Below are 27,364 nucleotides of genomic sequence, written 5' to 3'. Positions count from 1 at the left end.
AATTGTTCATTGTTTTTTATTAATAAAATAACATGATCAATTGTAAATTACAGTTATAAAACTTATATAATGATCAAATCTCAGTAAGTACCTTAAACATGGAATGTCAACCTATATGGAAGTACCTTGGTTTTAGGACACCAATTCTCCCAAAGATCAGTCATTATCTACGAATTAATAACAATGGAATGTTTACCTTCAATAAAACACATATACCATGAATGAATAGAATTTGGAAGTTCTTAGAAACATAAAATTGTTCACTACAGATACCATGACTGTAATATACATTCTTTTTTGAGTGTAGAGTTAACATAAAATATCATTTTAAGTTTCCTATACAGTTAGAGCATGTAGAATTTAAAAAAATATATTATTAACGGGACAGATCAATTCCATGATCATTTATTTATAAAAAAAATACTTCTACTAATTTTATTTAATAAAGTTATTTTCATAAACCTTTTTTCTTAAATAATATACAGATCACAACCCATTAAAATTGAGATGAAATTCCATCTCAGACTACAGCAAGAGTGTATAAAAAATCACAATGAATATTGCATAATGATATGTTATTTTAAAACAAAAAGTAAAATATGATATGTTTGACTATTATACAAAAACATCTGAATACAAAGAAATATATAGACAGCATGTACATGTGGAAGTTATATTTACATATGTGCAATTTACAAAGCACTTTGTAGAGGAATCAGATCTATAATGGTGTTGATATATTACTTCCTGTTTAGACATCCAAACAAAACTAGGAAAAAACATGTCACCATTTAATTAAAAAATATTTATATAGAAATATCATGCAGGGTGAAAGGTATGTAAATGATAAAAACTAATCTAAATAAATTGAAATATGCCTGTTACAGATTCTTTAGGACAAACTTGTACATTTTTGGTACACCACAACATTTAAATCTCATTTGTTAATATAGTGATAAAATCAACATAATTATGCTTTATCAATCTCAGTATAAGTCTCATCAGAGAAGTATGCGAGTATTTATATAAAATAAGAAATGTGTTCAGCATAAATTACTTAAACTGCTTCAAGACAACAAAAATAATTTTTTGGTCCAAGATCCTCCCTCAGCTTTATAGCGGATGCCTCAATATCTGTTTTATGGCCATATGAAAGAAATTAGCACATTCTTTATCATGTTTTACTATAAACAATGTTTTAAGCAACTTCACCACTTATTTGTACATGTAATTAGGGGTAAAAAGGATAAAGAAATTATTCTCTCCCTCATTGGTTTTCCAGAATGTGGGTTGTGAACCAAGAAATTGACTTTGAATAACCATAAAAGTATAATTTGAAAGAACAGTAACATTGTATTCTCTCTAAAATCCATTCAAAGGAAGTACGGTACGTAAAAAAAAACAAAGAAAAAAAAATCTTTAAAAATATGGAAGAATGGTTCTCTTATCAATCTCATAGTTGCTATAATGACAAAATGTCAGTCTATTATGGTAAATTCTACAAAAAATGTAAATAACCTATAATACTTCAGTTATTGTATAGTTAAATACAAAACTGAAAAATATTTTCTTTGAGTATGTGACAACAAGTGTTTATCATCTCAAGAAACCATTAATAAAGAGTATAATAGATAATCCTATAAAATGGATGTTTTTCTTTCAGCTGTTGAAATAAATATCACTAGAACTTTATATCAACATGTAAGTGAGATTCTAAAATAGAAAAATATAAATATCATTTTGTTACAATTCAAAAACTCTTTGAGATAAGATTAAACAAACTGTGACAATGTAACAAGGTAATCTGTCCAGATCCAAGCACTAAAAAGATTGAGTATATTAATTTTCATTATGCATTTTAAAGAGAATGTTGAAATCACACATATATAGAAAACTGAAAAAAGAGTATTTCTGTCTAAATTCATTGCTTTAAAAATATCTGTTAAGAACAATAATAAGAACTTGTATAGTCAAAAATGACCCATTTCTTTTCATTAGCAAAAATAAACAACCAAGCTCAATCAATATTGCTAAATAAAACATGTGATTTAAGTCAAATACAAACAAAATCAGATCTTAGTACTATATTCATGCAAATGACTGTATAAAATAGTACATCTAAATATGAAGTGATGATGATTTCTTAATAAGTTCATGTAAAAAAAAGATGATTGATGCTCTATATTTACAAATGAATAGACACAATGGCACTTACTAATGATAAAATGACAGTGTCTTTCTCAGTAATGATAATATGAAAATGTCTATCAGAGAATCAAGAACACAACTGTTAGCAATGTAATAATGGATGATGAGGATACAGCCGTGGTGCCTTTGTTTAAGATAAAGATTGTTGTTGGTTTTCTGTATGGGTCTAATCCAGGGTCAAATCTCTGAGGACAGTCATCAACTGTTAAGAAAAAAAAAGAGCTCAAATAATATTACAATACTGAAAGTATATTTAAAGAATATATAAGAGAATAATAAAATAAAATTTATTCATATAATATCAAATGTCTACTATTTTTATAGCTAAACTCATCAAATTCAAACTATGATTAAGATATAATACATTAGTTCTAGAATGAAGATAAAAAAATTAGGAGTTTTTTTTTAAGTTAACCAAACACATAGCTAATTGAAATTACAGATTTTTGTTATGTACAAGTGCATTCACTTATTATTGTTGCTTTCAATAGAAAATTCATATTTTCTTGTTTCCCGATCAGATATGTGAGACTGACTGTTTGTTAAGTAGTTGTTAACATTAAAATCAATTTTAGCCCAAATTTTTCATTCCTACTTAATTATTGCCTAAGTCTATCAACAAAGTGTGTTACTTGATACTTCAATAAAACAATTGTGAAAACATACAGAATTTATCAGTTTGTATTGAAATCTAATGCCTGAAAAGGATAATACTAACAAAGCCTTTCACTTTCAGAAAGTTTTAGTGCCAGACCAGTGCCAGGAATATCAAAGGAATCAGCCCTCTGGTTCCACACACATCGTGCATTCTGTGACCTTGACATCATCACATCAGTCCAACTCAATCTCTCGTATACCTGTACAATTTTTATAGTCAGAAATATATTAACACCTCTTTTAAACAAAAAAAAACTGTGAAAAGTTAAAAGTGCTTTTGATTCCATGTCATTTATTTCTAACATTTAATTTGAATTTTCACCAACATATGAGGCAAGTGTCCTGGGGAAGAGAAAATCCATGTACATGAAAAGGAAAATTTTGCACTGTATTTTCATATTGTAATGCATTTGTAATCATTAAGCTTTGTTAAACTGTGCATTCTTGTATTTATCCTCTCAAAAAATACGTGAAGTAAATACAACAATATCTTCTCTCATGCATAGAAAGAATTGTTCCATATAAACAGACCATTTCAAACATTCTGTGGAATGTTGGTTCCCAGTATCCCAGTCATTACACATAAAATTACTTGGCAACTACAGTAAATAAAAACAAATAATAAAAAAAACAGTCAGTATTACCCAACATCTAAATTTAGAAATAGCATCTTCTTCATCCCATGTAATAAGGTAGGATTTATAATCTTCCATCCAAAAACCAACACAAGTCAAATCATGGTCAGATACATCTGTAATAGTGAAAATAAATATCAATAAATAATGATCAAACAGTTTACAATGTACTTATCAAATCTATGAGAACATCAAAATGGCAGACATTTGCTTTAGCAGATTAAACTAAGCTTGAAATGTTTATAATATATACACAAGAAAACTGCTAGCTTTCACAGTACTTTTGCATGAATACATCTCAGAGTAGAAGAAAATCAAACTATTATAGGATTGAAGGAGGAACTGTTTTACCATATTCTCCAATAGGTCGTCCTCTGTAGTCAACAGTCTCACAGTACTCAGCATCTACAGCTATTCTATTCATGTCATTAGGACATGACTTCATCTCTGACACAATGATCCTGCAGTCAACCTGAATACGAGGTACAGGGGTCACACCTCTAATTCTGGTGGCATACTTTTCTGATTCTCTGACGGCCCACTGCTCAAAATTAAATCTTCCAGCAACTGGACAAGGCACAGGGGTTGGAGGGTTCACTGGAAAAGACAAATATTATACAGACCTATACTCATTTTACTTATGGACTACTTATATGATAATGTTTTGAGTTTTAATGATCAGTTCATAAACTTTTTGTTGTGCTCCTTTGAGAAATAAATTTTCAAAGCCCATCTTTTTCAAAGCAGCAAAGGAGTTTGTTATTAGAACATTATCTTCTATCACATTTAAAATTTATCTTACCATGACTCAGAAAAAAAGTCTTGACATTAAATAAGGTTTTCTTAAATTAAAAAGTTTGAAAGATAAAAAAATCAAGCAGTATCTACCACAATGCAGATATAACTTTATTTTATACTTACAGATGAGAACCTCATACTTCCAATCTATTTCATCTCTGTTGTACGTGAAGGAATACCAACTGCAGGTTTCTCTGAACTTCTTCACCATAAAATCACCTGTATCTGATGCAGACAAACGGCTTGGCTTCCCTTCAAAGTAATTGTTATTATTTACCTTGGTTATCAAATCCTTTACTTTTTTCATTCTGAAGAAATTTCCTTACAGTGATAATTATCTGAATGATGAATATTATGTTTTAAAATCGAACAGGTGAGCTTTAAGTAAAGTACTCATCAAACAATGGACTATTGAAATTGGCCTGAAACTGTAATCTAGAATAGTTTCAATAACAATAAAATAATCTAAAGATACTGCTGGCCATTTAGCTAACACGTTGAAAATATTAAAAATTAATTCTCTAAAAAAGACTAGTCTCTGAAAATCCATTTCAATTAATAACACAAAAAGAATTCAAAGATTGATGTTATCAAATGAAACTAATTATAGATTTTTTTAGCTATAAGTTTGTGTAGGACTTACCTATTCTGTATCTAATAACACTGTGATGTCTTGGCATCAGATCAAAACAAACAAAATCTACCTCACTGGAACAAAAAATAATTCAGTGCTAAAATTTGTTGTAAACATGACAAAAAGGTTTTGTGTTAATAAAAAAAATAATAACACTGGTGGGTGCACTTAAACTGGACTGACCTTAATAACAATAGTGACAACACACTAACATTTTGGATGAAAATTTGAAGGTTTTTGGGTTAGTAAAAGAAAGCTCTGTATTCCAAAACCTTGTTATTTTAAATTGCAAAAATTACTGGTAAATCACTGCGGAAAAAAAAAAGAACACTTCTTCGGTGTATAAACATTCCAACTTCATACAAAGCTAGCTTACAGTTTGAATACATGTAATTTTACCATCAAGAAGCAATAATCACATTAAGTCAGATAGTATCATGGAAGCATAAAATTACAGTTATGAATGAAAAATCCAAAAAATAATCTTGTATTAGATCAATAGGTATCACATGATATCAATATAGTATATCAAATTATACACATTTCTACAATGTAATATATCATTTGTTATACAAATATTCAACATCAACTTTTTGTCATTTTATGACATAGCTATAGGTTATCAGACTTACCATCTACCTGCTGTTACCCTGGTAAACATGTATCGAGTTCCCTGTGTTTGTTGACAGGAGTAGTAAGTATCAAGCCTCTCAAACTCATTAATTTTGGTTTTGAAGGCGATGTGTGTTTCATTGATAAGGACATCTGATCTGAACTGTTGACCTTGTGTGAACCATGTTCCAGACATATTTCTTGGCAATACACACTGTGGTGACAGATAATTTGTATTTGGGATAACTGGAAAGTATAAATTTGAAAGATAACTGATAATTTAATGTCCTTTTCATCACAGGAAGAAAATCAGTATTACATTTCATATGTACATTGTATGTCCAGATCATTTCAGTAAAACATTAACAAAAGATTATACCCAATGTTGTGCTCAGGATACCCCTACCCATTCCAAGCATGAAGTTGCACATAATGTCATGCTAAGGCCCCACTCATACAAATAGTTGATATAAGACCCCATCCAAAATTGCTTACAACATATGCCCTATCTGTATCAAGCAAGACACCAAATTTGAAATCAAACCATCCAATGGGAGTCATGAATTTTGTGAAGAAAATTTTTTTTCATTCCATATAGTGAAAATAGAGAGGAAAAAGAGGAAGTTGATATTGGACAGCACCCAAAACTTACAAAATATGGCCTAAATATATAAAGCCACGCAATAAATTCCATCCATTGGTAATTGTGACCAAATTTGGGAGGATGGACATGGCAACTCTAATATATCCAACTATTATTAAGTGAGGTTATAATATCAAGTTCATAAAACTGAAGAGTGGGTTCAGGCAATTCTACCACAGAACTGTGTTAAAGCACTTAATATGATACTCTCATTTTTTTCTGTATTTAAAGGTAAAAAGGAACAAGACCTATGCATGCCTTGACCTGCCTTCCCCTCATATATATATATGTCTTCACATATACAAAATGTATCTTTAATAAGTATATGAACACTACCAGTAAGCAAAGTGAACAAATGTGCCGAAATAAGAGGTGATTATTTTCAATATGTGTAAAATATTTGAGTTACTGATTACACAAAGTACCAATATATATACTTGACAACATAAGTAACAAAACATGTCTAATTTCAACAAGTTAAAAATGTAGAAAAATTTGGACGAATTTGTTATATTTTCAATAATATAAGGTGCAAATTTTCAACACGTATACAGTATAAACATTTTGTAAACTTTCAATAATATTGAGTGATTACTTCTTGCATTACAGATTACACAAAGTAAGTACCCTTCAAAATATAAAGTGGTGAAAAATAGCCAAGTTAAACATGCTAAAAATGAGATATATTTGTAAAATTTCCCTATAATAGGAGGAGCATATCTTCAATATGTATAACAACACTATACAAAGTTTCCTTTGGTAAATACTTTTTTAGTTACAGAAGATCCACTATAATCGTGATGGACTAGACCTGCTTTTACTGTTGGTAATATAAGGAAAACATTACCAAAAAGATGATTGTTTTTACAATGACAAAAATTGTATCGAAATTCTTTACAGTTCACACATGACACGTGGACAAAGCCTGGCAGGCAATGAACTGTGTAATATCATAATACATCCTCCAAAATGCTGGCACATACAAATTGAATATCACATATCATAATATACCAATCATGTCAAAATATTGAATTATTTGTATATCTAAAAGCAATTTGCTTATTTTTATAACATATATTTCTCGCCAAACAGGAAATTAGAGTCAAACAAACCTTTAATTAGGAGACAATATACAACCAATCATGTCAAAGCTATCCACAATACCTAAAATCATGCTGCCCAGTAGGAGCTGAGAAAAAATGTGACAAAAGTTTTCATATTTAAAATGCTAATTTACCATATTGTAGCTCCTGTAATAAATGGTGTTTGGGTCTGGAAAAATACTTAAAAATATCTTATCATGCAACAGCTGAGCACTTCGCCATGAATCATTCTACCATTTAGAAGTACACAATAATATATCAAAAATTTGTATGCTCAACACTTGTGGAGACAATGTACAATGTATTACCCATCATGTCAAACTATGATTTCAATCATATATCATTCAGCACAGCAGAAGCTTAGAAAATCTGACAAATGTTTTAAAATAATATGAAGGTGGACAAGATAATCATCAACTACATGCTGGAATAAATTCCATTAAAAATATGATAAACATCTGAACCAAACACTCAGTTTCCTACATGAAAATGAAAAAGTCCTAATCACAAGGTATTCAGTATGACCCTACATAGGATCTGCCATACACTGCATTCATTGTGAGGTTCACAGATTACACCTTGACATGACAATCAAGATATTTATTTACACTAGATCAACAAGAAATGAAAACATTCCAAGTATAACTAGCATTGGCAATGAAAATCAGTACAAAGTATTAACATCCGTTTTATGAACATACAGATTTTGAATATTCTCAGTTTCCCAGAAAGTGCTTGTTTTAATCTCCTAATTCAGTTTTTCAAATGTCCATTCAACAGACACCCTAGAAATGACTTAAAATTCCATGCATCATATAATCAATGAAAAAAGCAATAATATTTATCAGAACAAAAGAATAAATGCATTCAAATAAAACCATGCTTTAACATGAACATTTACTGTCGCAGTCCTATTTAAAACTCTGTCAAGCATGCAATATTTTACTTGTCACATATTTCTGTAACCATATAAAACTTAACAACTCATCACACCAAAACTAAAAACTCATAAAACAAGTCTGAAATTAGCAAAAAAAACTCCAAAATCCACTACTTTGTAACAAAATTTAGTCCTGAACTGTTTACTTAATTTGGTAATGGAATATTGAAAGTAAATTATCCAAACTGGAGATTACTTCTTGTGAATTTTAAGCCTTTTTATCACTATTTTGTTTTGCAACTAGAGGCTCAAGAGAGCCGGTATTGCTCACCTGGTTAACCATTTGCTTATTTGAGGAATGAGACAGGCTAAGTTAAAATTAACTGAATTGTCAACTGCAGGAATTGCTTTTAATAGCATTTTCATGACCTGAACCAGAATTTTCCTAAAGGCAACATTTTTTTAATTATTTTCAAAAAACTGTCTTCCGACCCCTATGTTCCATTCTTAGTATTGGCAACCACATTTATTCACAGTTTAAAAATCACAACAGTCATTTTGAGCACAATACACTAAAAAACTAATATGCTTATTTTCATCAAATGATCTTAAATGGTTTTAGAGAAGATTTTCATTGTTGTACAAGTGAAAAAAAAACACAAAAACAGTTTCAGGGTCTGTAACTCCTACATCAGTCGATGAATGGTTTTGAAAATTTCAGCAAATTTCCGCCTCATCATGCTGAATGATATTATCCCCTGCCAGAACTTTGCAACACGCAAAGGTTTTAGAGTCATTTGCAAAAACTGCCTTTTGACCCCTATGTTCTTTTTTCAGTAACGGTGGCCATGTTTATTCACGAATCAAAAATCCCAACCGTCATTTGTGTGGGATACCTAAGGAACAAATATGCTAACTTTCATTGAATTCTGTGCAATAGTTTTTGAGAAGAAGATTTTCAAAGTTGTTTGTGTGAAAAATACCCCAAAAAAACTGTTTCAGGGGCTGCAACTCCTACATCAAATAATGAATTGTTTTGAAAATTTGGGCATAGGTCTGTCTTATGATGCTGAATTATATTGCCCATGCCAGAAATTTGCTAAAGGCAACTGTTTTTGAGTTATTTGCAAAAAAACTGCCTTCAGACCCCTATGTTCTATTTTTACTAACGGTGGCCATGTGTTTTCAGGGATCAAAATTCCCAACAGTCATTTTGTGCAGAACACCCTAAGTCATTATGTGCACAACACCCTAAGGAACAATCATGTCAAGTTTACAACCTGTCCGTCTAATAGTTTCAGAGGAAAAGATTTTTGAAAATTTGTCCACGACAACAACAGACAGACAGACACCAAGTGATGGCATAAGCTCACCTGGCCTTTGGCCAGGTGAGCTAATAAAAGGAGAGATATTGTTGCAAAAATTCTGCATGTATTAACACCATAATGGGCATTATGGAATGATAAGTGCAGTATACCATTTTTTCCTTGGAATTGGGGTCATAATAACTTCTTAATAAATGTGTTTTTTATCCAACTCACCAATGCTTGGTAAAACTAAAAATGAGAATAATTGAATTATACTACTTATAAAAGTACAGCAACACTTCGATTTCATTCTGTATCATATACTAACATATTTTTAACGATATAGGAAATTTTATTGCAAAGTCCCCATGTATCACCAAAAATGGATTCAAATTTCAATTAAATTGCCAAAGATTCTAAAATGGGAACTTCCAAAATCACTTCTTAAACTGTTTTCTTTACAATTTCTGCTACCCGGAAGTTTGTCCCAATTTTAATTCACTGTTTCATGGCATACACTATTTCATGACAATCCATCCTAAGTTCACAATAGAAACCATACCAATTATCATAAAATAGTTCATGTCTTGAATGTATGACCACTGTCAGAAACCAAAATTAGAAAATTGTAAAGACAACAGACACAACATTTTCTCAAAGTAATTTTCTTTCAATATACACTGAAAGTGGCATAAAGGAGAGAATTTTTAAAAGGCTTTCCGTTCTAGGATCACATGTGTTGCATTACTTTAGGAGCAAACCCTTGAAGGCATCCTTATAACATTACTAAAGGCAGTCTTTACTTAAGTAAAAACACTTGATTACTAATGTATATGTACAAAAACCATGAAATTAAAACATTTTCTTTAGACATAAGGACTGAGTAACTAAGACCCATCCTTTTCTATTTAACACCAGAGATAAGATGAACATGTGAATGCACAACATAATACATCTATACTAATGAAAGTTAATCCCAATCAGATACTGTTAATGTTCAGTGTGCACAAAGTACAGTAAAGTAACCATCATAGTTATCAAATGGAATTATTATTTCCAAAAAGCAAATAATTTTTTGCACCATTTGCAGACACATGTGAATGTTAGCTGCAGTATACAGTCAGATCAATATATTCTTTACAGTACTTTATCACATGTTTTCCTTTTTCTGATTATACAGAAGGCAAATCTTGTCCCAAGCACTACTAGTAAAATTCTTCACTATAGCAGTGTCACTTACCTCTCGTCATAACTAATCTCAAATCACCAGCATATATACCCTTCAGAGTTGTACAGGTAGGGAAACGACTCATAACCCATCTAATCTGATTATTAGGATCTTTCTGATCTCTTAAAGTCAACTAGAAAAAGAATGAGACACTCTCTCATATTTTGTAAAATATCATCTTGTTGACTTAACCTAAATCAAACAATAAGTTGCAGTGATATCTCATCAAATTACAGTCAAATATCATGTAAAGTACATATCCTAGTTTAAATACTGGATCAAGAAAAATAAATGAAGCTGCACTGGGGACATATTCTCAAAGAATATTATATCATTGACTTTACACATCTGTGACAGACTTTCTATTGATGGCTGAATGACTGTCCTCTTTTTCTTAATTGTGTCCCTAAGCCCTCATTTTTTAAAACTGAAACACTGCATTTCAATAGAATAATGATAAATAATGCAGACCTGTTTATGCTACTTCAAGATAATCCAAATTTTTGGTCGTATTTAATGAAAATGATCTGTAAAATCCAGAACTTTGTTTGATTTTAACATATGCACTATGGAGAGATTCACGATCTACAGAGTATAACTTGCAGCTTAAATTCATAGAAACTATGGTCAACCTATACAGGTAAAAACCACTGAATAATATTTAAATATTGTATATCAAAATATATTATTTAAATCTGTCACAATGTAAAAACAACCATACTCAAAAAGTTACCCGTGGCATTTATATCAAGAGTTTAATATGATTTCTGAAGGCTCTCCTTACCATACACTTGAATTTCTCTCTTTCATCAGCTTCTACAGTATCCGCCACAGCAGCAAAAGTATAACCAATACCGTTCCTCTCTGCGTACCAGGCTCCCATACACTGGTAACGAATTTCTATAAATAAAATGCTTCGGTCATTTTATTTGAGTAACAATGCAGAATAAAAAGACTTTTTTATAAATAAAAAATGTACCAAAATAGCAAATTCCTTACGAAAATTTAAAGTCCTCATAATGATATTTAATGTGAAACGAAGCATTGGAAGCACTGAGAGCCTGACAGTCTGACATGAAGTTACTTCTTGCAGAACTTTTTATACAGAGCAAGATATTTTCATATCTTCTTCACAAAAATGTCTCAATAATATATGATCTTAAATAAGTACTTAAATTTGGATACTTTTTTCACTTCCATAAGAGTAGGCTTTTCTGGCTATAGCTTTATCCAGAAAGGCAGAAGTGTAAAAACTAAGAAATACTGATCTCATTAATAAGCAACAAGAAGTATCAAAAAGTCTAGAAAAAGCAACATATATAATATTTTTTTAAACTGAAGGCAAAATAAAATAATGCATTTATAGCTATTTCAAGAAAATGTTATTTTAAACAAGCAACCTAGAAAATAAATATGGAAAAAATAGTTGAAATATTACTTAACAAAAAAAAAATATTTTAAAATATAAAAAATAAAAGTTGAAAAAATTGAAAGTTCATTTCATATCAATGAAATTTTTAAAATTTTAAATTATTAATAAAAAATCTTTTAAAATGTAAACTCTTTACCGCTTGATAAGTTTGTCCACTTACAGGTTATATAACAAGACAAAATGTTCTTTACAACCCCTTTATTCTCAGCAAATTTAACAATATCTTGAGTTCTATTAGGCAAACTGACTTTTCTATTACTTACGCTGGTCTCGTGATGTAGACACACCATAACATTTGGCAAAGTTCATTATAAACATTCTATTATCTACATAGGCAGAACCAGGATCCTGACAAGCTTCAATTCTACTGTTAGGGTTGTTACAGATACCACTAACAGAATCAGAACCAGAAACCTCATAAGAAAATTGGTAAACTCCTTCTATTGTAGTGATACAGTTCAATTTTATTGGAGATGTTCCTGAAAGAAATAAATGTTATCTGCAATGCCATTCAATGTACCATATGACCAAATCTTAGAAATTGTAGGTTGGACCTAAAACATGTTTCAGTAGTAATGCTTGATTTTTGTAAATATACTTAATCAATAGTAGGCATAATACACATGTATTAAAATAAATGATGCTTTTACATTTTTTTACGTTCATATCAAGTTCAAATAAACTTTTTAAATTTTAACGTAAGCTACATATAACTGAACAATTCCACTTCTGACTATTGATAAGTGTTTATTTATTTCACAGAATGTTAATGTAGTTGTGTTTCACCATCAAATGTTAACACCTTGTATTTTAAAAGTGTGATATTCATGGAAATTGATAACCATTGTTGACACTTTAGTTTTTATGTAAGACATATTTAGGTATACTGGCAAATATTTACCTGTAAATAAGCATAGTAATTGTTATTTACTGATATGCTTCACTTACTGAACATGGTTATAGCATTTTCCATTGTAGGGAGTCCATCAGTAATACCTCTACATGTAGTATTAATAGAAATGTCTACACCAGCACTCAATCTTACACAGTCCTCTGAAATGACAGATTGTCTCAAATATTAATATACATATTGATCATTAGCACTCAGTCAGGAAATAATATTCAACAACTACAGAAATTTCTTCTTGTTTGTATAAAAATATAAATAATGGCTACAAAAAAGGGTTCCAATTCAAAGTTTTGAGTCTTTCCCTCAGCATAATTCACCTTGTAAGACACTTACGTTGTTTGTATTGAATAATATTAGGCGTTCTGTACAATACATCTATACAGTAGTAACATCTGTTGGCATCTTGATCATTGCTGTAAAAAAATATCAAATAAAACTTTAATGAGAATGTAAAATTCAAATGCATCTGGTATATTCACATGCACTACCTTTTTACATAAAAGAGCTACCTCTTTAATAAAAACAGAAAAAGAATACATGAAATAGAAATCCAAACAAATGCTGGATAAGACAATCACCATTTTAGCTTTTCATAATACACAATACTCAGATCAGAATGATTCTTAAACAGTTGAGTCCGACCTGAGTGAAACTCAGTGTTACACAGACATAGTCAGTGTTTAACACCCAGATTCCCACTAGCCAACACCAATTGTTTGTATTTTGTAATAGGCGTAAATTTCAATGAGGCATAACAAGGAATTCATGGTAAGATACGATGCATATTCTTTTTCTGCTTCTCTGCTAGTGAATTTACTCCATTAATTTGGAGCACTCCATTTACATTTTTGTAGGGTCAAAATTTAGTTATGTCATTATAAATTCTATTTTTTTATATTTTAATCATGTTTATAATTTGTTGAGGTTTTATTTTTTATTTACAGCTAATGCAATAATGTAATAATGCAATCTTCTGATTTTTTAATTCTCCACTTTTATTTTGATAATCACTACATTGTATAATAATTAGAAATAAAACACTTTGAACAAATTGATTGTTGTACCTTGTAAAAACAGTCTGTACAGTCTGGTGACACTTTTTCGTTTCTGATAGTTTAAATAATTTAACGGCTTTTCCAGAAATAAAAGAAACTACTTAAAGGTCCCAAACCTTCTGGATAACGAGTACATAAGAATTGCAAAGAAGCCCTTAATCAGGACTGTGAACACTGTCAGTAATAAGTTACAGTACATTGTCCACATCAGGATGAAATTGCGACCTTGTTAAGTCTTCTTTCCCCCATCGTTTTCAACTGCTGAAAATGCTTCCAGTTTACCTTGAGACATTTTTTTAGTTAAAGTAAAAATGTATGTGTCAAATACAACCTATATTTATCTTTATTTCAATGAAAGTTCATTAAACAATTTCAAACTTAATTGATGCTGACTGATGATTACAATCCCTGGACCAACCTCGCACATAGCTGTCTATTTTTAGAAATTTAAATGAACACATTGTATACAATGTCTGATGCGTGTCTGGTCATCAAACAGACTTCAATTTTATAACTCAATAGGGGACAGTTATGAAGTATTTCTCAAAGATAAATATCTATTTTACCATTTTCTTATTATCTTTTCATGTTATATTTGTCAATCGTTAATACCACATGCTAATCATCTCAACCACTGTTTAATTGTGCTGACAACCAAGATTAAAGCTGGGCAAATCAACAATGGACTCGTATTACTAGTGTGGATTTCGGCTATTGGATTCTGAGTTTTCACAAGTCTCCTGGACTCCCCAGATGTGACTTTCAGGGGTCCTTGATAAATTTTGAAGATCAGGAATCTGGGAGCTTGGGTACCAATGTACATATTGTTGGCAGATATCAATGAGATTAACTTTATAGTACTGGGAGAATTTCACACCCAGGTCAGTGATTATCCGTACACAATTAACAATTGGAATATACACTGTCCCAGCTGGGTGGGTGTAACACTCATATTTCACCCAGAAAAAAATCTGACCGACTCAGTATTTCATCAACTAACACAGATTTAAAACTCCGACATGAGTGTTGGAGAGACTAACATCCCTCGGTTTACTGTACTTACAAAATAGACATTAGCATGGTACTGTTGTGCATAGAACTATTCATGGCTCCAATTATGGAATCCTGCTGTGGGTGTTTGTATATCTGTACACATTCAAGTACTTCCTGTGGAATAGACACTTTACTCCATTTATCAAAAGCAACATTGGTTTTTACATCAGCGCCTCCTTCTTGAGAATACCAGTCTCCATGGTAAGCTTCTGGTATCTGGCACCGGTTGTTCAAGTTACACTCTGTAAAAATATCAAAATAAAAGGATGGTGTTCCATGAAAATTTACAAGGATGGCTTGAGAGAACTATTTGTCATAAACTAATTGTCAATTTAGGTATTAGAGCATTTACTACTAGTAACTAGTACAACAGTAAAGGACATTTCCCATAAGTTGTAATTGCAATAGTTATATGAAATAATATTTCATTTACTTACTGAAGATTTTGATACTTTGTTGGAGCAATATTTAATATTTGTAACAATTCATGCAACATTTCACCTCATAGTCATAAATGTAAAGAATGACCTGCCCTTATGGATTTGCTGCCCCACTGCAAGAATAATGACAACTATTGATCACACATCAAATGATCAAATCAAAATTGTTGGGGTCTGAAGGCTACAGTAATATATTTTCAGCTTAATCACCTCTATATATATATGTGTTAAATTTCTAAAAGCACTTGGTCATCTGGGAAAGATCTTTCAATACAATGAGGGTGTCATGCATAAATTAATCATGCAGTCAAATTTACTCAGTTTGCAAATTATGATGTGACCTTCATTTTCAAAAGTTGGCAGGTAAGCAATAAGAATACAAATTACTGACTTAACAAAAACATACTAAATCAATGTCCCTTTTTTGTTGAAAAAAAACATGCTACACGTTAAAGTGCCCTCTTCCCTGCACCCCTCTATTTTCAAATCCTAGCTAGAACACTGATAACAGGTAGCACAGATGGACAGCAGCATAGATGGATGCCCAGCATGATTTCTATGTCCCTGCACCACATTGCTGGGGGAGATAAAAATATAGCAACTGCTGTCAAGGCACATCTTTCTTACAGTCAGAATAGTTAGACCTAGATCCTAAGATTGTTTTTAAAAAAAAACATCAATTCATTACATATAACACATATGGCATATGGACTTATATGTAGTAGTTCAAAATGGCATTCATGTCAATTTAAATACCTTCAAAATCTAAATAAAATTAGACCTATCAATAGATCAATTTAGTCACTGCTTGTAGGTTTTAATATAAAGATTAATAATAAATAAAGAAGACAGCTGCAACAGATTTTCAATTCAATTTGGTTGTTCAACATATTTTAACCAATGATACCTACAAAGCGTCACCTCGCTACACATCCTATATCTTGAAGTATATTGAAGTAAAGAGAATTACAACATACTGTGACTGTTACTGTTCTTGTAGCCTTCAAATCAGACATCTATCTTTGTCTACTGTAAAACCGTAAAATTGTAATTGACTATGTAGAATTTACAACGATAGCAAGTTGATTATGGAATTTTTTTTCCTTGAGAAAAATAAATTTTCATAGTTTCAATATTGAGGCTTGCCAAGATACTAAAAGCATGAAAATTCATTTCTCAGGATGTGACAAATTTCATAATCGATAAGCTATAAGAATAATAGTTACAGTATGTTGTAAAGCTTTTCTTTTAATTTGTCGAAATAAAACTTAGGCATCTTCAGGGATCATGCTGGGCTTCACCAATGTCGCAATTTGCAATTTTTTATTTGATCTGGCAACAAAAATAACCTGTTGGTGATTTTCTTGGCACCTAAGTTTTGTACATCAAAACTGACAGGAAGTTTGTCAGCAACCGATTTTCTCTCCAATTAAACAATTGTGTTGACCCCTGATCAGAGTTAATTAACCATAACCAATTTACGACTGAAGCCAATCAGGTGACCATGATTCTCAATATCCTCATTGGAGGTGTCAATCAGATGTTATCATGTAAATATATTATTGATCATTATATATCATTTGTTTACACTTTTGCCATGTGGCTTTTTTGGCAGGAAAATCGGTAAACAAATAGAATGGGGATCCCCAAAATCTAATTAAGGGAATACTGAAGGCATTAAGTCATAATATTCAGAAATCATGTACGAGTACAAGAGAACAATAGATTATTAATGGTCCACAGTAGTTTGCTACAAATGTTATCACTTGAAAAAAGAATCAAGTTGAAAAATTTATAAATAAAAAATCAAATTATATTTTAGGATAAAATTTAATTAGACCACAAAGCACAAAGGTCAACATATTTTAAAATCAGAGACTGTATCATATAGTATATGAGCATAGCAATATAAAGTCCTCGATAGAAATAAAATACTTGTTTCTGGAGTAAATAACACTTTATTAATCTGCATATGAAATGTGACTAATGGTTTTAGATCCTGACTAAGACTAGAGCTAAAAACCTGTTTTATATTGTTTTATATGTGCATGAAGAATGAATCTTGGATACATGTATGTCATGAATGAAAGGGTTATTTTGATGAATTGACAAGGATACAATATAACTCATCAGTGGACCTAATATTGTCATATTTTAAAAAAAAATAGAAGAATTTAATTTATTTGGCACCCACTTTGGTTCTAATTTCTGTAAATTGGCGAAAAAAACTGGCAGCTGGCAATTTTTCTAGACACCAGAGCAGCCCCTGGGTCTTTGGCAGAAATTCAAGCTATCAACATTTGAAATTTCACAATATTGCTTTCTACAACAACCACACACACCTTTCTATTTTAGCCAATCAGCCCCTGAGAACTCTCTAGAGAAGAGATATATTTTTCTCACACCGATCAAGCAGAGTGAAAAGCAATTAAAAATTAGAGAAATACTGAATTTACAACACCGACAAGTTGATTATGGAAATTTCTCACATCGACAGAAATAAATTTTCATAGTTTTAATATCAAGGTTTGCTGAGATATTAAAACCCAAAATATCTGCTGATGTGAAAAATTTCATAATATACATGTACAAGCTAAAGTTGAAGATTTGTTTCTTTAAATTTTTCATAATGTTAGACAATTATGTGTCATTCTGCATCTGTGTCATGGCGGACATTCTCGCTATCATCTGTCTATGACACAAACAGAAGTTAACAGAAAAAAACGTTAGAAACTTCATAATGTTACTTTCCACCAATGAGACTGTGACCGTACAAAACCCAAAGGAGTAGTCAGGGACGTTAAAAACCCTCAAATCAGACCAATGGGATTTTATAGACCAATCACTCTTTTCTATGTAGGCCGATCAGCACCGTGGCACTCAAATTTCCCTTCAGAGAAGCATTTTTCACAGACTGGTCAGTAGGTGTGAAAATTGATAAAGAGTAATCATGGAAACCAAGGTTATAGCGGTAATCAAAAGAATGTAATCCAGGGACAAAGACCAGACATGGAAAACAGACACACACAACAAAGAACATTAAGTAACTAAAACCACACACACAAAGTAACAAAAATAAATGAGCAACTCGGACTCCACCAAAAACTGGGAGCATGGACCAGGTACACCGGTCCAACAAGTTTCCACCTATTAGTCTAGTCCGAATTTTCTCTGACCCTGCAATCCTTATCTTTTTTATTTGGATATTGATAACCCAACATATCAATATCAAATAAAAAAAGAGGAGGATGCAGGGTCAGGGGAAAGTCCGACTACTATTAGTCATTATTGACAGCAATACGTTAATAGATTATATAAATGACTCAGACGGTTTTTGTTATCAAAGTAGCCACATTATATCAAGTATAATAAAATGTGTCAATGTCAAACTTTCGAACTATATTAACTTATATAATCCAGAACTTTTAAACGTTAATTGCTGGTAAAAAGAATAAACCGGAAATGAAATTTTCTAACATAAAATCTGCAGTTTGTCGCATGAATTAAAGCAATCGCAAACAATTTTACACCTGATGCCAGTGATGGTTAGCTAGATACACCTTTATCATACCTGCAGGTTTAAAATGAAATAAAAGAACTGACAATGTGAAAACAAACGCGATGAAGTTGACCGCCATCCTGAATGTTTACACCTATGGCGGACAGGTAAGACTATGACTGGTCCCGACAGGTAATAATGTGAAAAATCTTGTACCGTAAACCAGTTGTTTAAAAGTACTTGTAAAACGAAATACGATAAAAGTATTATAAAATAACGGAACGACTGCATATCGACAATTTCTATTTTTTCTGAAAAAAAACAAAATAATTGATCTAAATTTGAATGTAACTAATATCTGAATTTATTGTATAGCAATATAATTTTCCCATAGACATGCAAGCCTTGTATTTTCACAGATAAAAAATAGTTTTAACACATCTTTCTGTGCAGGATTACCTAAGGTACATACATACCAACTTTTATTAAAACTTTTCAGAGGAGAAGATGTTTGAAGAATTGTAAATAAATAAGTGACGTAAATAGCTCACAGAAACATATGGGCAAGCAGTACATATGTAAATAGCTGTCCACCATTTACTTAATTAATGTCTTGTCTTCAATGTACTTAACTTGGTTCTGTTATTTCCTTTTTTGATTACATTTTCTTTAAGAAATTTACAATGCATTATCATTAACTTCATACAAAAAATTAGTAAACCTCCCTATTTCATGATACTGAAATACTTGTCAACGTCATCAAATAATCAAAATTTAGAGTAAACTGTATAGTACATTACTGTAGAGATAATAACCAACAAGTGAGTGACAGAAGAACTTGGAAGTTCTATGTTTCTTGTGTTTTCTCACTGTTAATTTTGTCTGTCTGTTATTTTTTAAGACCGCCACGTGCAGGTCCGGGTATTAAAAGAATAGGCCTGCAGCAGCGCTAAGCTTGTCGTATAAGGCGACTAAATAGTGCTCAGAAACCTAGCCGGGGGCTAGGCGCTCTGCCCACAGAGCAACTGGAATGTGTGCCCCAGGTGGTGGAATGGGGTACCCCTGGCGTGTTACATGCTGGGGTTGTCAGGCTATAATACGGAAAACCTGACCGCAAACCATAGTGGTGCACCGTGTTGGGAAAGATGCCACGTTCCTCTCATGTTAAAGAACCCTGCTGTGGTATTCGATAGGAGTAGGAACCTTTGCGCTCCGCCACAGGAGGCTAAATTGCCCGACCTTACCCATCCCCCCTTTTTCCAGTGGCAATCAAAATTTGTCGACCCTATTATCCTTGTGACCCATCCTTTCTTTTTTTCATTTCATGCTCATTTTATCATCCATTTCATGTTCATTGTCTGAATATAGCTGAAATATTGCTGCTCGGACGTTAAACCCCAACAAACAAACATTTTTTAAGACCAGGATTACATAAGGAAATCATAGAAAACACAGTTAAAATAAAATACAACTACAAAATTTTACTGTAATAGTGTAAAGTAAAAATACATATATTTACATTCATACAATTACAATGAATATGATGTGTACCCTAGATACATGCAGTTATTGAAATATGCACCAAAGCTCAACTTTTAAACAGACTGATACTGTCTCTCTGCCAATAAAAATTTGATATTGATATCAATCACTGCTTGAAGAACTTCTATGTTTATGCTTCCTCTTTTTATGTCTGCGATGTTTTCTTCTTTCATATTCACTACAGTCACTATCGGATGATTCTGAATCATTCTCAGAATTGTAAACACTGAAATGTTTACGTTTTTTGTGTTTCTCATGTCTCTCTTTTCTCCTCTTTTCATCATCATTTGAATCAGAATCATAATCATGTTCATGTTTTCTTATAGTCTTATGATGCTCATCCTCAGTGTCTGATGATTCACTGTACTTATGTTTTTTGTGCCTTTTACATGATTTCCTGTTGTTTTCATCATCTGAGTCATCAGAATGTCTTTTATGTTTTTTCTTCCTTTTATGTTTTCTACTTGATTTCTTCTTGATTGGTGACCTTGACCTTGACCTGAAAAATAAAAGATGCTACTTTTTTTTGTCAACTAATTGACTATAAATGTTTCTCATGAATAGAAAGTATGTGTTTATTTATACTTACCAGTATGTAAAATAATTACTTTTACAAATACAACTACTATAACTTACTAGGAATAATTCTGAACTACTTGGTCTTAAAAAGAACAGTTTGACTAAAATGAATAACAATGATTAATAGGATAATTTATCAGAAAGAGTGAACAACCAAAATATGATCATGAGTGCTGAAGAACTCACCAAGTTCCATGGACAAGTTTCATTTGAACGTTCCTGATGTAGTTATAATTTGATTATTCATGATAATCATTTGGTTTTCCTTTTTATAATAAAGATTTGCTTTATAATTATTGCTGTTTCCAACATAAATTTTAATTTTAAGATCAGCTTATTGATAATCATATTATGAAGTTTTGACTGGAGAAAGTTAAGAGTGAAATTACTGAATTTATTTCATGGTGTTTATCATCAAAATGTTTTACAAAGGGAACATACAATAAATCATTGCTATCTATATAATAATATACATATATACCTTTTTGGTTTTTTCTTTTTCCTACTTTTCTTTTCCCTCTTATTCTCCTCCTTCCTATATTTTTCTGAAAGTATACAAAACAGCATCATATATTTCCTAGCATGGTTCTTTAAATCAATAGTTTGTCAACTATCTTTTTTTCAAATTTTTTTTTTCTTCTATCTCATATGACAAAGGTACTAGTACATTGCAAATAAAATTTGGCTTAAATACTCTACTTTGCCTGTGTGAGCAAGATTTACATCAGTGAAGTCTTTTCTATATTTTCCTCTTTCTGATGATAAAATTCCAATTAATATAAAACCAAAATCAGTGATCAAATTTAAGGGGAAATACTTGCTAAATGCATGTTGAAATTCAATTTTGCTAGTAGAAATTATTTCCACTTGTTAAAATTTTCTAGTGGAATTCTATATGTCATATAAGTAAAGTCCAGATATAACCCCAAAAACTTAAATTTAGTGAGTGTAAATTTTCAGTACTTGCTAAATTTAGCTAGTGGAAAAAATTCTGAAATTCAATCCCTGAAAATATATTCCATTTTGCTGTGACTAAACAATAAATCTCATTAATTTTCAATATTCATGTATATTTGTATATACAATAATAATTAAAGTTACACATTCATAATTTCTATAAAAAAAATTCTCACTTACCAGTAGGGTAAGCAGAGGACACTTACCCTACCAGTGCACCTGGTCCATGCTCCCAGTATCTAGTGGAGTAAGAGTTGCTCATTTACTTTTGTTACTTTGTATGTATTATTTTGCATATTTATTGTTCTTTGTTGTGTATGTGTTTTTTTTTCATGTCTGGTCTTTGCCACTGGATTACATTCTTTTTTAATTCCCCCAAGAATCTTGGTTCCCTTGATTACTCTTTTATATCATACTTATATTTGTTATAACTTACAAGATATAAGATATAAGATTTCAATTCAGCAAGCATTAAAAGGGCTCAAATGTCTTAAGGAAATTCAAAATACTGGTATATAAAATCACAATGTCTTTTTTTTTTATTTTCCTTCATATACTTCTATATATCAAACTTTCCTACAAAATTTTATCAAAATCTATTTAAGCACTAGGATTTGCAATAATGGTGTTTTAACATGTAAAACTCTTTAAGTTGAAGTAGCTCCCTTCCTATGCATTGAACAGTATTTAGCATACTTCATGCACATCTAAATTTTGATGCCCAACAGTCTAATGAAGTTTCCTAATACCAATTGTACAAATTAAGAATTGTGTTTACTAGATATGAGGACAGCCGTGACTGTGATTCCTATGGACCCTCTAAAACTATATTTAAACAGTGAGAGTATAATAATTGAAAAAAATAATTAACCCATATTTAGGTATTCATTTATGAGATCTCACTTACCGATATGGTTGAGCTAGGATGGAAAAAAAGAATTGGCTGAAAGTCTATGATACAAAACATTCTATTATATTTTTTCCAAGAAGGTAGATAGACTTATATTGGTACTACCAACAGTTACTTATTAATGAATTAACTTTTAGTTTACCTTGCTGGATTTGTGATAATGGTGATATAAAATCATCATCTGAGGAATCTGTGCTAGTGCTACTGACATCAAGCAGCACATCTTTATTAGGGTCTGCTTTAACAAAGTTCCTACATTGGAATGTCAAATGTCCACCTAAATAGTAAAGAAACTTTATTGATCCTTATTTCTGCTTTTTCTTTAAACCACTATTAATGGAATGTTAACTGAAACATTTCATATTAAAAATCTTAATAGATGGGATATAAAATAATATAGGATCAGATGCTTTAATAATCTGGAAAAGATATCTTCATTATTTCAAAATTTGTTTTATTGAGACAGGAATATTATTTCTAATGCAGTTGTAATTGTGTGACTTGTTGGAACTTTCACTGCAAGCAGGGTTTCAACTGGCCTATATTTTCCTAATTTTCCTTGTTTTTTAAAGCAGCCCTTTTTATCCTAAATTTTAGGTAAAAATCCTAAAATCGCCCTTATTTTTATTTAATTTCCTACTTTTTTTAAATACTGTATTACCAGATATCTATTCTGTAATATTTATGTATTTTTAGCTATGGTACTAAAAGATACTGATACAGATCTACCAGAAATTGGTTATACAGTTATGTGCAGATACATTCAACAGCTACTGATGGATTGGACTTCACAGAATGACTGTTGCATACCTGCCAACCTTTGAAAATCCCCATGGGTGTTTTTATGTGGGACGTGAGAACCAACATTTTTGGGGCATACTGCATGGGTTTTACTGTAGTAATGTATGAATGGGACAATCACTATTGCATTCAAGGGCCTTTTTCAGTTGAACAACATGTGCATGCACTATTATAGATTGAAGTGTGTAACCCCCTTTTTTGTGGTGGATTCTTCCAAGGCTAATTCAAATTCTCAAGTTTTATAAAATTCAAACAAAATAATTGAGAAAACTTACATTTACATTCAAATGCACTTCTACTATTTTAAATTACATTAAACACATATTCCTTCTTTCCATTGTTTTCATGAATTGCAATCAGATTTCTGACAAAAGCAACCCTAATATGGACAATGTGTCAGATTTAACCAATATAATGTATAATTTTAAAAGAGATGGTTTGTTTGTTTGTTTATTTGTAGGGGTTTAACGTCCGAGCAGCAATATTTCAGCTATATTCATACAATGAACATGAAATTGATGATAAAATGAACATGAAATGATTATGAAATGAAATTCAAAAGGGGATGGGACACAAGGACAATGGGGTCAAAAAATTTTGATTGCCACTGGAAATAGGGAGAGATGGGTAGGGTCAGGCAATTTAGCCTCCTGTGGCGGAGCCCTATGGTTCCTACTCCAGGAGAATACCACAGCAGGCACACAACCCAGTTGCTCTGTGGGCAGAGTGCCCTAGCCCCCAGCTAGGGTTCTGAGCAATATTTAGTCGCCTTTTACGACAAGCTTAGCGCTGCGGCAGGCCTATTCTTTTGACACCCAGACCTGCACTGGACTTAAAAGAGATGGTAAATGGAAACTTGGTAACCCTTACTTTTTCATTAAATGCATACCATGAGGTACAGTATATAAGGAAATGTAACAAATATTCAAGAATGATGCTACCAAATTTCCAAAATCATCACAGTTGAAAAGGAATAGTATTTCTTTTAAGTACTTCTCTGTCTAAGAATCAGCCAAAATGTGAAAACGGTGAAGCACATGATGGAAAAATATGCAGATTTTATTGCATTAACCAAGTATTTATACCTGATAACCTCCAGAAATAACCATCAAAGTGTTCGTAAAATTTGCCTTGATAGGTCAAATTTAGTTAAAATTTGTAAAAATGGCAGGAAAATCTTCCCATACTTTTCCTTATATAAGCAGTCAAGAAATATCTACATCACAGATGCTTCAGGATAAATTTAAATAGCTTTTCAGTTGTTTTCTAGATATACTGAATATATTTCAGGCAAATTGAGAAATATGACGTGCCACCCATTGCCTGATTCTTACACAGAATGGTACTTAATTATTGCAAACAAAACTTTTGGGAAAATACTGTGCTGCTGAAAATTACAGGAAATGTGAAGACTGCAGGGAGGTAACTCATTTTGTATAAACAATGATAACTTTAAAATTTGTTTACATATGTGGTTCTACCACTTCTAGACCTGTTAAAATGACAGTATTGTCAAATTAATTGTTGAGTAGAAATTAATCTTTAGGAAGTGATTTGCTGTTCATAAAATAGTGATAGATCCAATCAGGATTCATTTTCTAATCATCAAACCCTGATCAGCTGATTGCTCCTTGGAGATTATTTACCTGCTTAACCTATTTAACCTACCTATTTAATGTACCCTTACCTCTTTAGACAGCAATTAACTCCTCTAATCAAAGAAATGAGATTGAAACACAAATTTAGGGGCTTTGGGTCAAATTTGACCTGAAAAATCGTGTTAGCAGGACAAATGGTCCATATCATGAAAATACGATTAAATCGTGAAGGTTGGCATGTATGCTGTTGATTGTGTTTGTTGATGACTGTGGAACTAACATCTGTGGTTAAGATCTAATTTTCAATATTTAATTTGATTACAGGTGAGTTTTGTTTCAATTTATAAGCAAAATCTTGAAAATATAACCCTTTTGTTTTTACAAAAGCCCTAATTTATCCCTAAAAATAACCTTAGTGTTACAAAATTTGTTCCTAAAAATTCCCTTATTTTTTGCAAATAGTGAGTTGAAAGCCTGCTGCAAGCTACACAAGTGGCCTTCTACATTGCATATATTGTATCAGTGATATTGTTTGCCTTATAATAACTCCCTAACAAGGCTGTTTCCCCTGAGGTGTGTTTGTCAAAAAAATCTCAAGTACTCTAATTAACCAGCAACAACACCACCTCCACTACCAATCTTACACATCCCTGTATGGTGTTTATTCAAGTTTTCTTTTCTGTTTTTCAGGATTCAAAAGATTAAACTTGCATAAAGTTTTTTATCTTCCTCTCCTTATCTGGTTTAACATGTCATTCAAAGTGCCTATACTGGCTAATAAATAAAAAAAAAAGTATGAGGGTATACAAGCATACCATATCCACACTTCTTACAAGCTGTCCTGAGCCCTTCTGTTGATTTGTTACCAAATTTACCAATATCTATAAGAAAGTAATAAAGCATTATTATTAGTCTACTTGATGCAATGAATACATTACTCAAGCAATGCTAATATTCTGGCTAGCAAGCTTTATCCAGTATAAGGAACATTGTTAGGATATAAGAGTATATAAATGTATGTATGTGTTTTGTATGTGGTGTCAGTGAACTGTCATTGAAACAAAAACTGATTTCAAATAATGTTGAGAAAAAATTACCGCATATTGTCAGGGGTTTTCTTATCCATATACCTCCGAATACAAACGGTTCCCACTTAGAAATTACAATTAGCCCAGTAAATATAAGATACATGAAAGTTTAACCGCAATAGAAGCTTCTACAAGAAAAGGGTCTTCTACCGGATCCCAAGAGTAGCTCCTTGAATGATCTTTGACACTGATTGAAGATGATAGTTTTTTTCAACCCTGAATTACCTAATGGGTCTGTCAAAGTCATTATTAGTGGTTAGTAAACCAATGGATGTTGGTTGTGGAGCCCAGCTTTAGGGGATGTCTGACAGAAAAACTTGAGTCAGATTACTAGCGCCTGGCCCTGGGCTGCTGTGGCCATGCTACTCCCAAATCCAAAATAGGTCTGGGAGAATTTTCCCAATCGAACTGTATTGTAATCTTTGATCAAGGATTTTTGTAATAAACTATTGACAGTCTACTTCTTAAAATCCACTCTTTAGACTTTGCAGTCTCATTACAGGATACTGTTGTGTTTACAAAGGCTGTTGTGATTATTATGTTTTGAGGACAATTAAGAATACTATGAACACCATCAAACTAGATAAAAAATCCCTTCTAATGATTTCTTTATCACCTTGCATTGTTCTGCAAAAATAACACTGAATTTGCCCAATACAGGGGAGAGAACTTCATAGGAAGTTGTTTATGACAGTAAAAACTAAATGATAATTTTTATTGCTAACCTTAAAAAAACCATACGGTACCTTTTAAGATATCATTTATATAAAGAAGATTTTAGAGAATAATTATAAT

At 31.6% G+C, this 27,364-nt stretch overlaps 2 protein-coding genes across 3 annotated transcripts; both read right to left on the bottom strand.

The window, feature by feature from the left end:
* LOC148626966 (uncharacterized) lies at positions 1 to 19,301 on the bottom strand. Of its 2 annotated transcripts, XM_088564776.1 has the most exons (15): positions 19,167 to 19,301; positions 15,166 to 15,397; positions 13,381 to 13,460; positions 13,086 to 13,190; positions 12,401 to 12,616; positions 11,490 to 11,605; positions 10,718 to 10,838; positions 9,712 to 9,726; positions 5,565 to 5,790; positions 4,942 to 5,006; positions 4,422 to 4,550; positions 3,852 to 4,097; positions 3,510 to 3,616; positions 2,927 to 3,065; positions 1 to 2,410 (listed from the first exon to the last, which is right to left on the bottom strand). In XM_088564776.1, exons 1-15 carry the CDS (start codon positions 19,231 to 19,233, stop codon positions 2,268 to 2,270), a joined length of 2,007 nt encoding a protein of 668 aa, XP_088420902.1. In that variant the 5' UTR covers positions 19,234 to 19,301; the 3' UTR covers positions 1 to 2,267. The 2 variants fall into 2 exon arrangements, with proteins under 2 accessions (XP_088420902.1, XP_088420907.1); XM_088564781.1 differs by lacking the exon at positions 9,712 to 9,726.
* Positions 19,302 to 20,555: 1,254 nt separating this feature from the next.
* Positions 20,556 to 27,255, bottom strand: LOC148626965 (uncharacterized). The gene is made up of 5 exons (XM_088564803.1): positions 27,186 to 27,255; positions 26,297 to 26,362; positions 23,225 to 23,359; positions 21,697 to 21,760; positions 20,556 to 21,135 (listed from the first exon to the last, which is right to left on the bottom strand). The coding sequence occupies exons 1-5, from the start codon at positions 27,190 to 27,192 to the stop codon at positions 20,739 to 20,741; spliced, it is 669 nt and encodes a 222-aa protein (XP_088420929.1). The 5' UTR covers positions 27,193 to 27,255; the 3' UTR covers positions 20,556 to 20,738.
* Positions 27,256 to 27,364: the final 109 nt, after the last annotated feature.

Source organism: Perna viridis, chromosome 1 (genome assembly GCF_037379345.1).
Source record: "Perna viridis isolate PV_CMFRI_1.1 ecotype Kerala chromosome 1, ASM3737934v1, whole genome shotgun sequence".
NCBI lineage: Eukaryota > Metazoa > Mollusca > Bivalvia > Mytilida > Mytilidae > Perna > Perna viridis.
This window is presented reverse-complemented; position numbering and strand designations above follow the sequence as displayed.

Coding starts and splice junctions, on each gene's coding strand:
- LOC148626966 (XM_088564776.1), bottom strand. CDS start 19,233: ATGGCGGTCAACTTCATCGCGTTTGTTTTCACATTGTCAGTTCTTTTA. Junction 12,617..13,085: donor AAATGCTATAACCATGTTCA/GTAAGTGAAGCA, acceptor TATTTCTTTCAG/GAACATCTCCAATAAAATTG. Junction 3,066..3,509: donor TTTCTAAATTTAGATGTTGG/GTAATACTGACT, acceptor AAAATTGTACAG/GTATACGAGAGATTGAGTTG.
- LOC148626965 (XM_088564803.1), bottom strand. Junction 23,360..26,296: donor TTGTAAGAAGTGTGGATATG/GTATGCTTGTAT, acceptor TTTACTATTTAG/GTGGACATTTGACATTCCAA. Junction 21,761..23,224: donor ATTATCACAAATCCAGCAAG/GTAAACTAAAAG, acceptor GTATACTTTCAG/AAAAATATAGGAAGGAGGAG.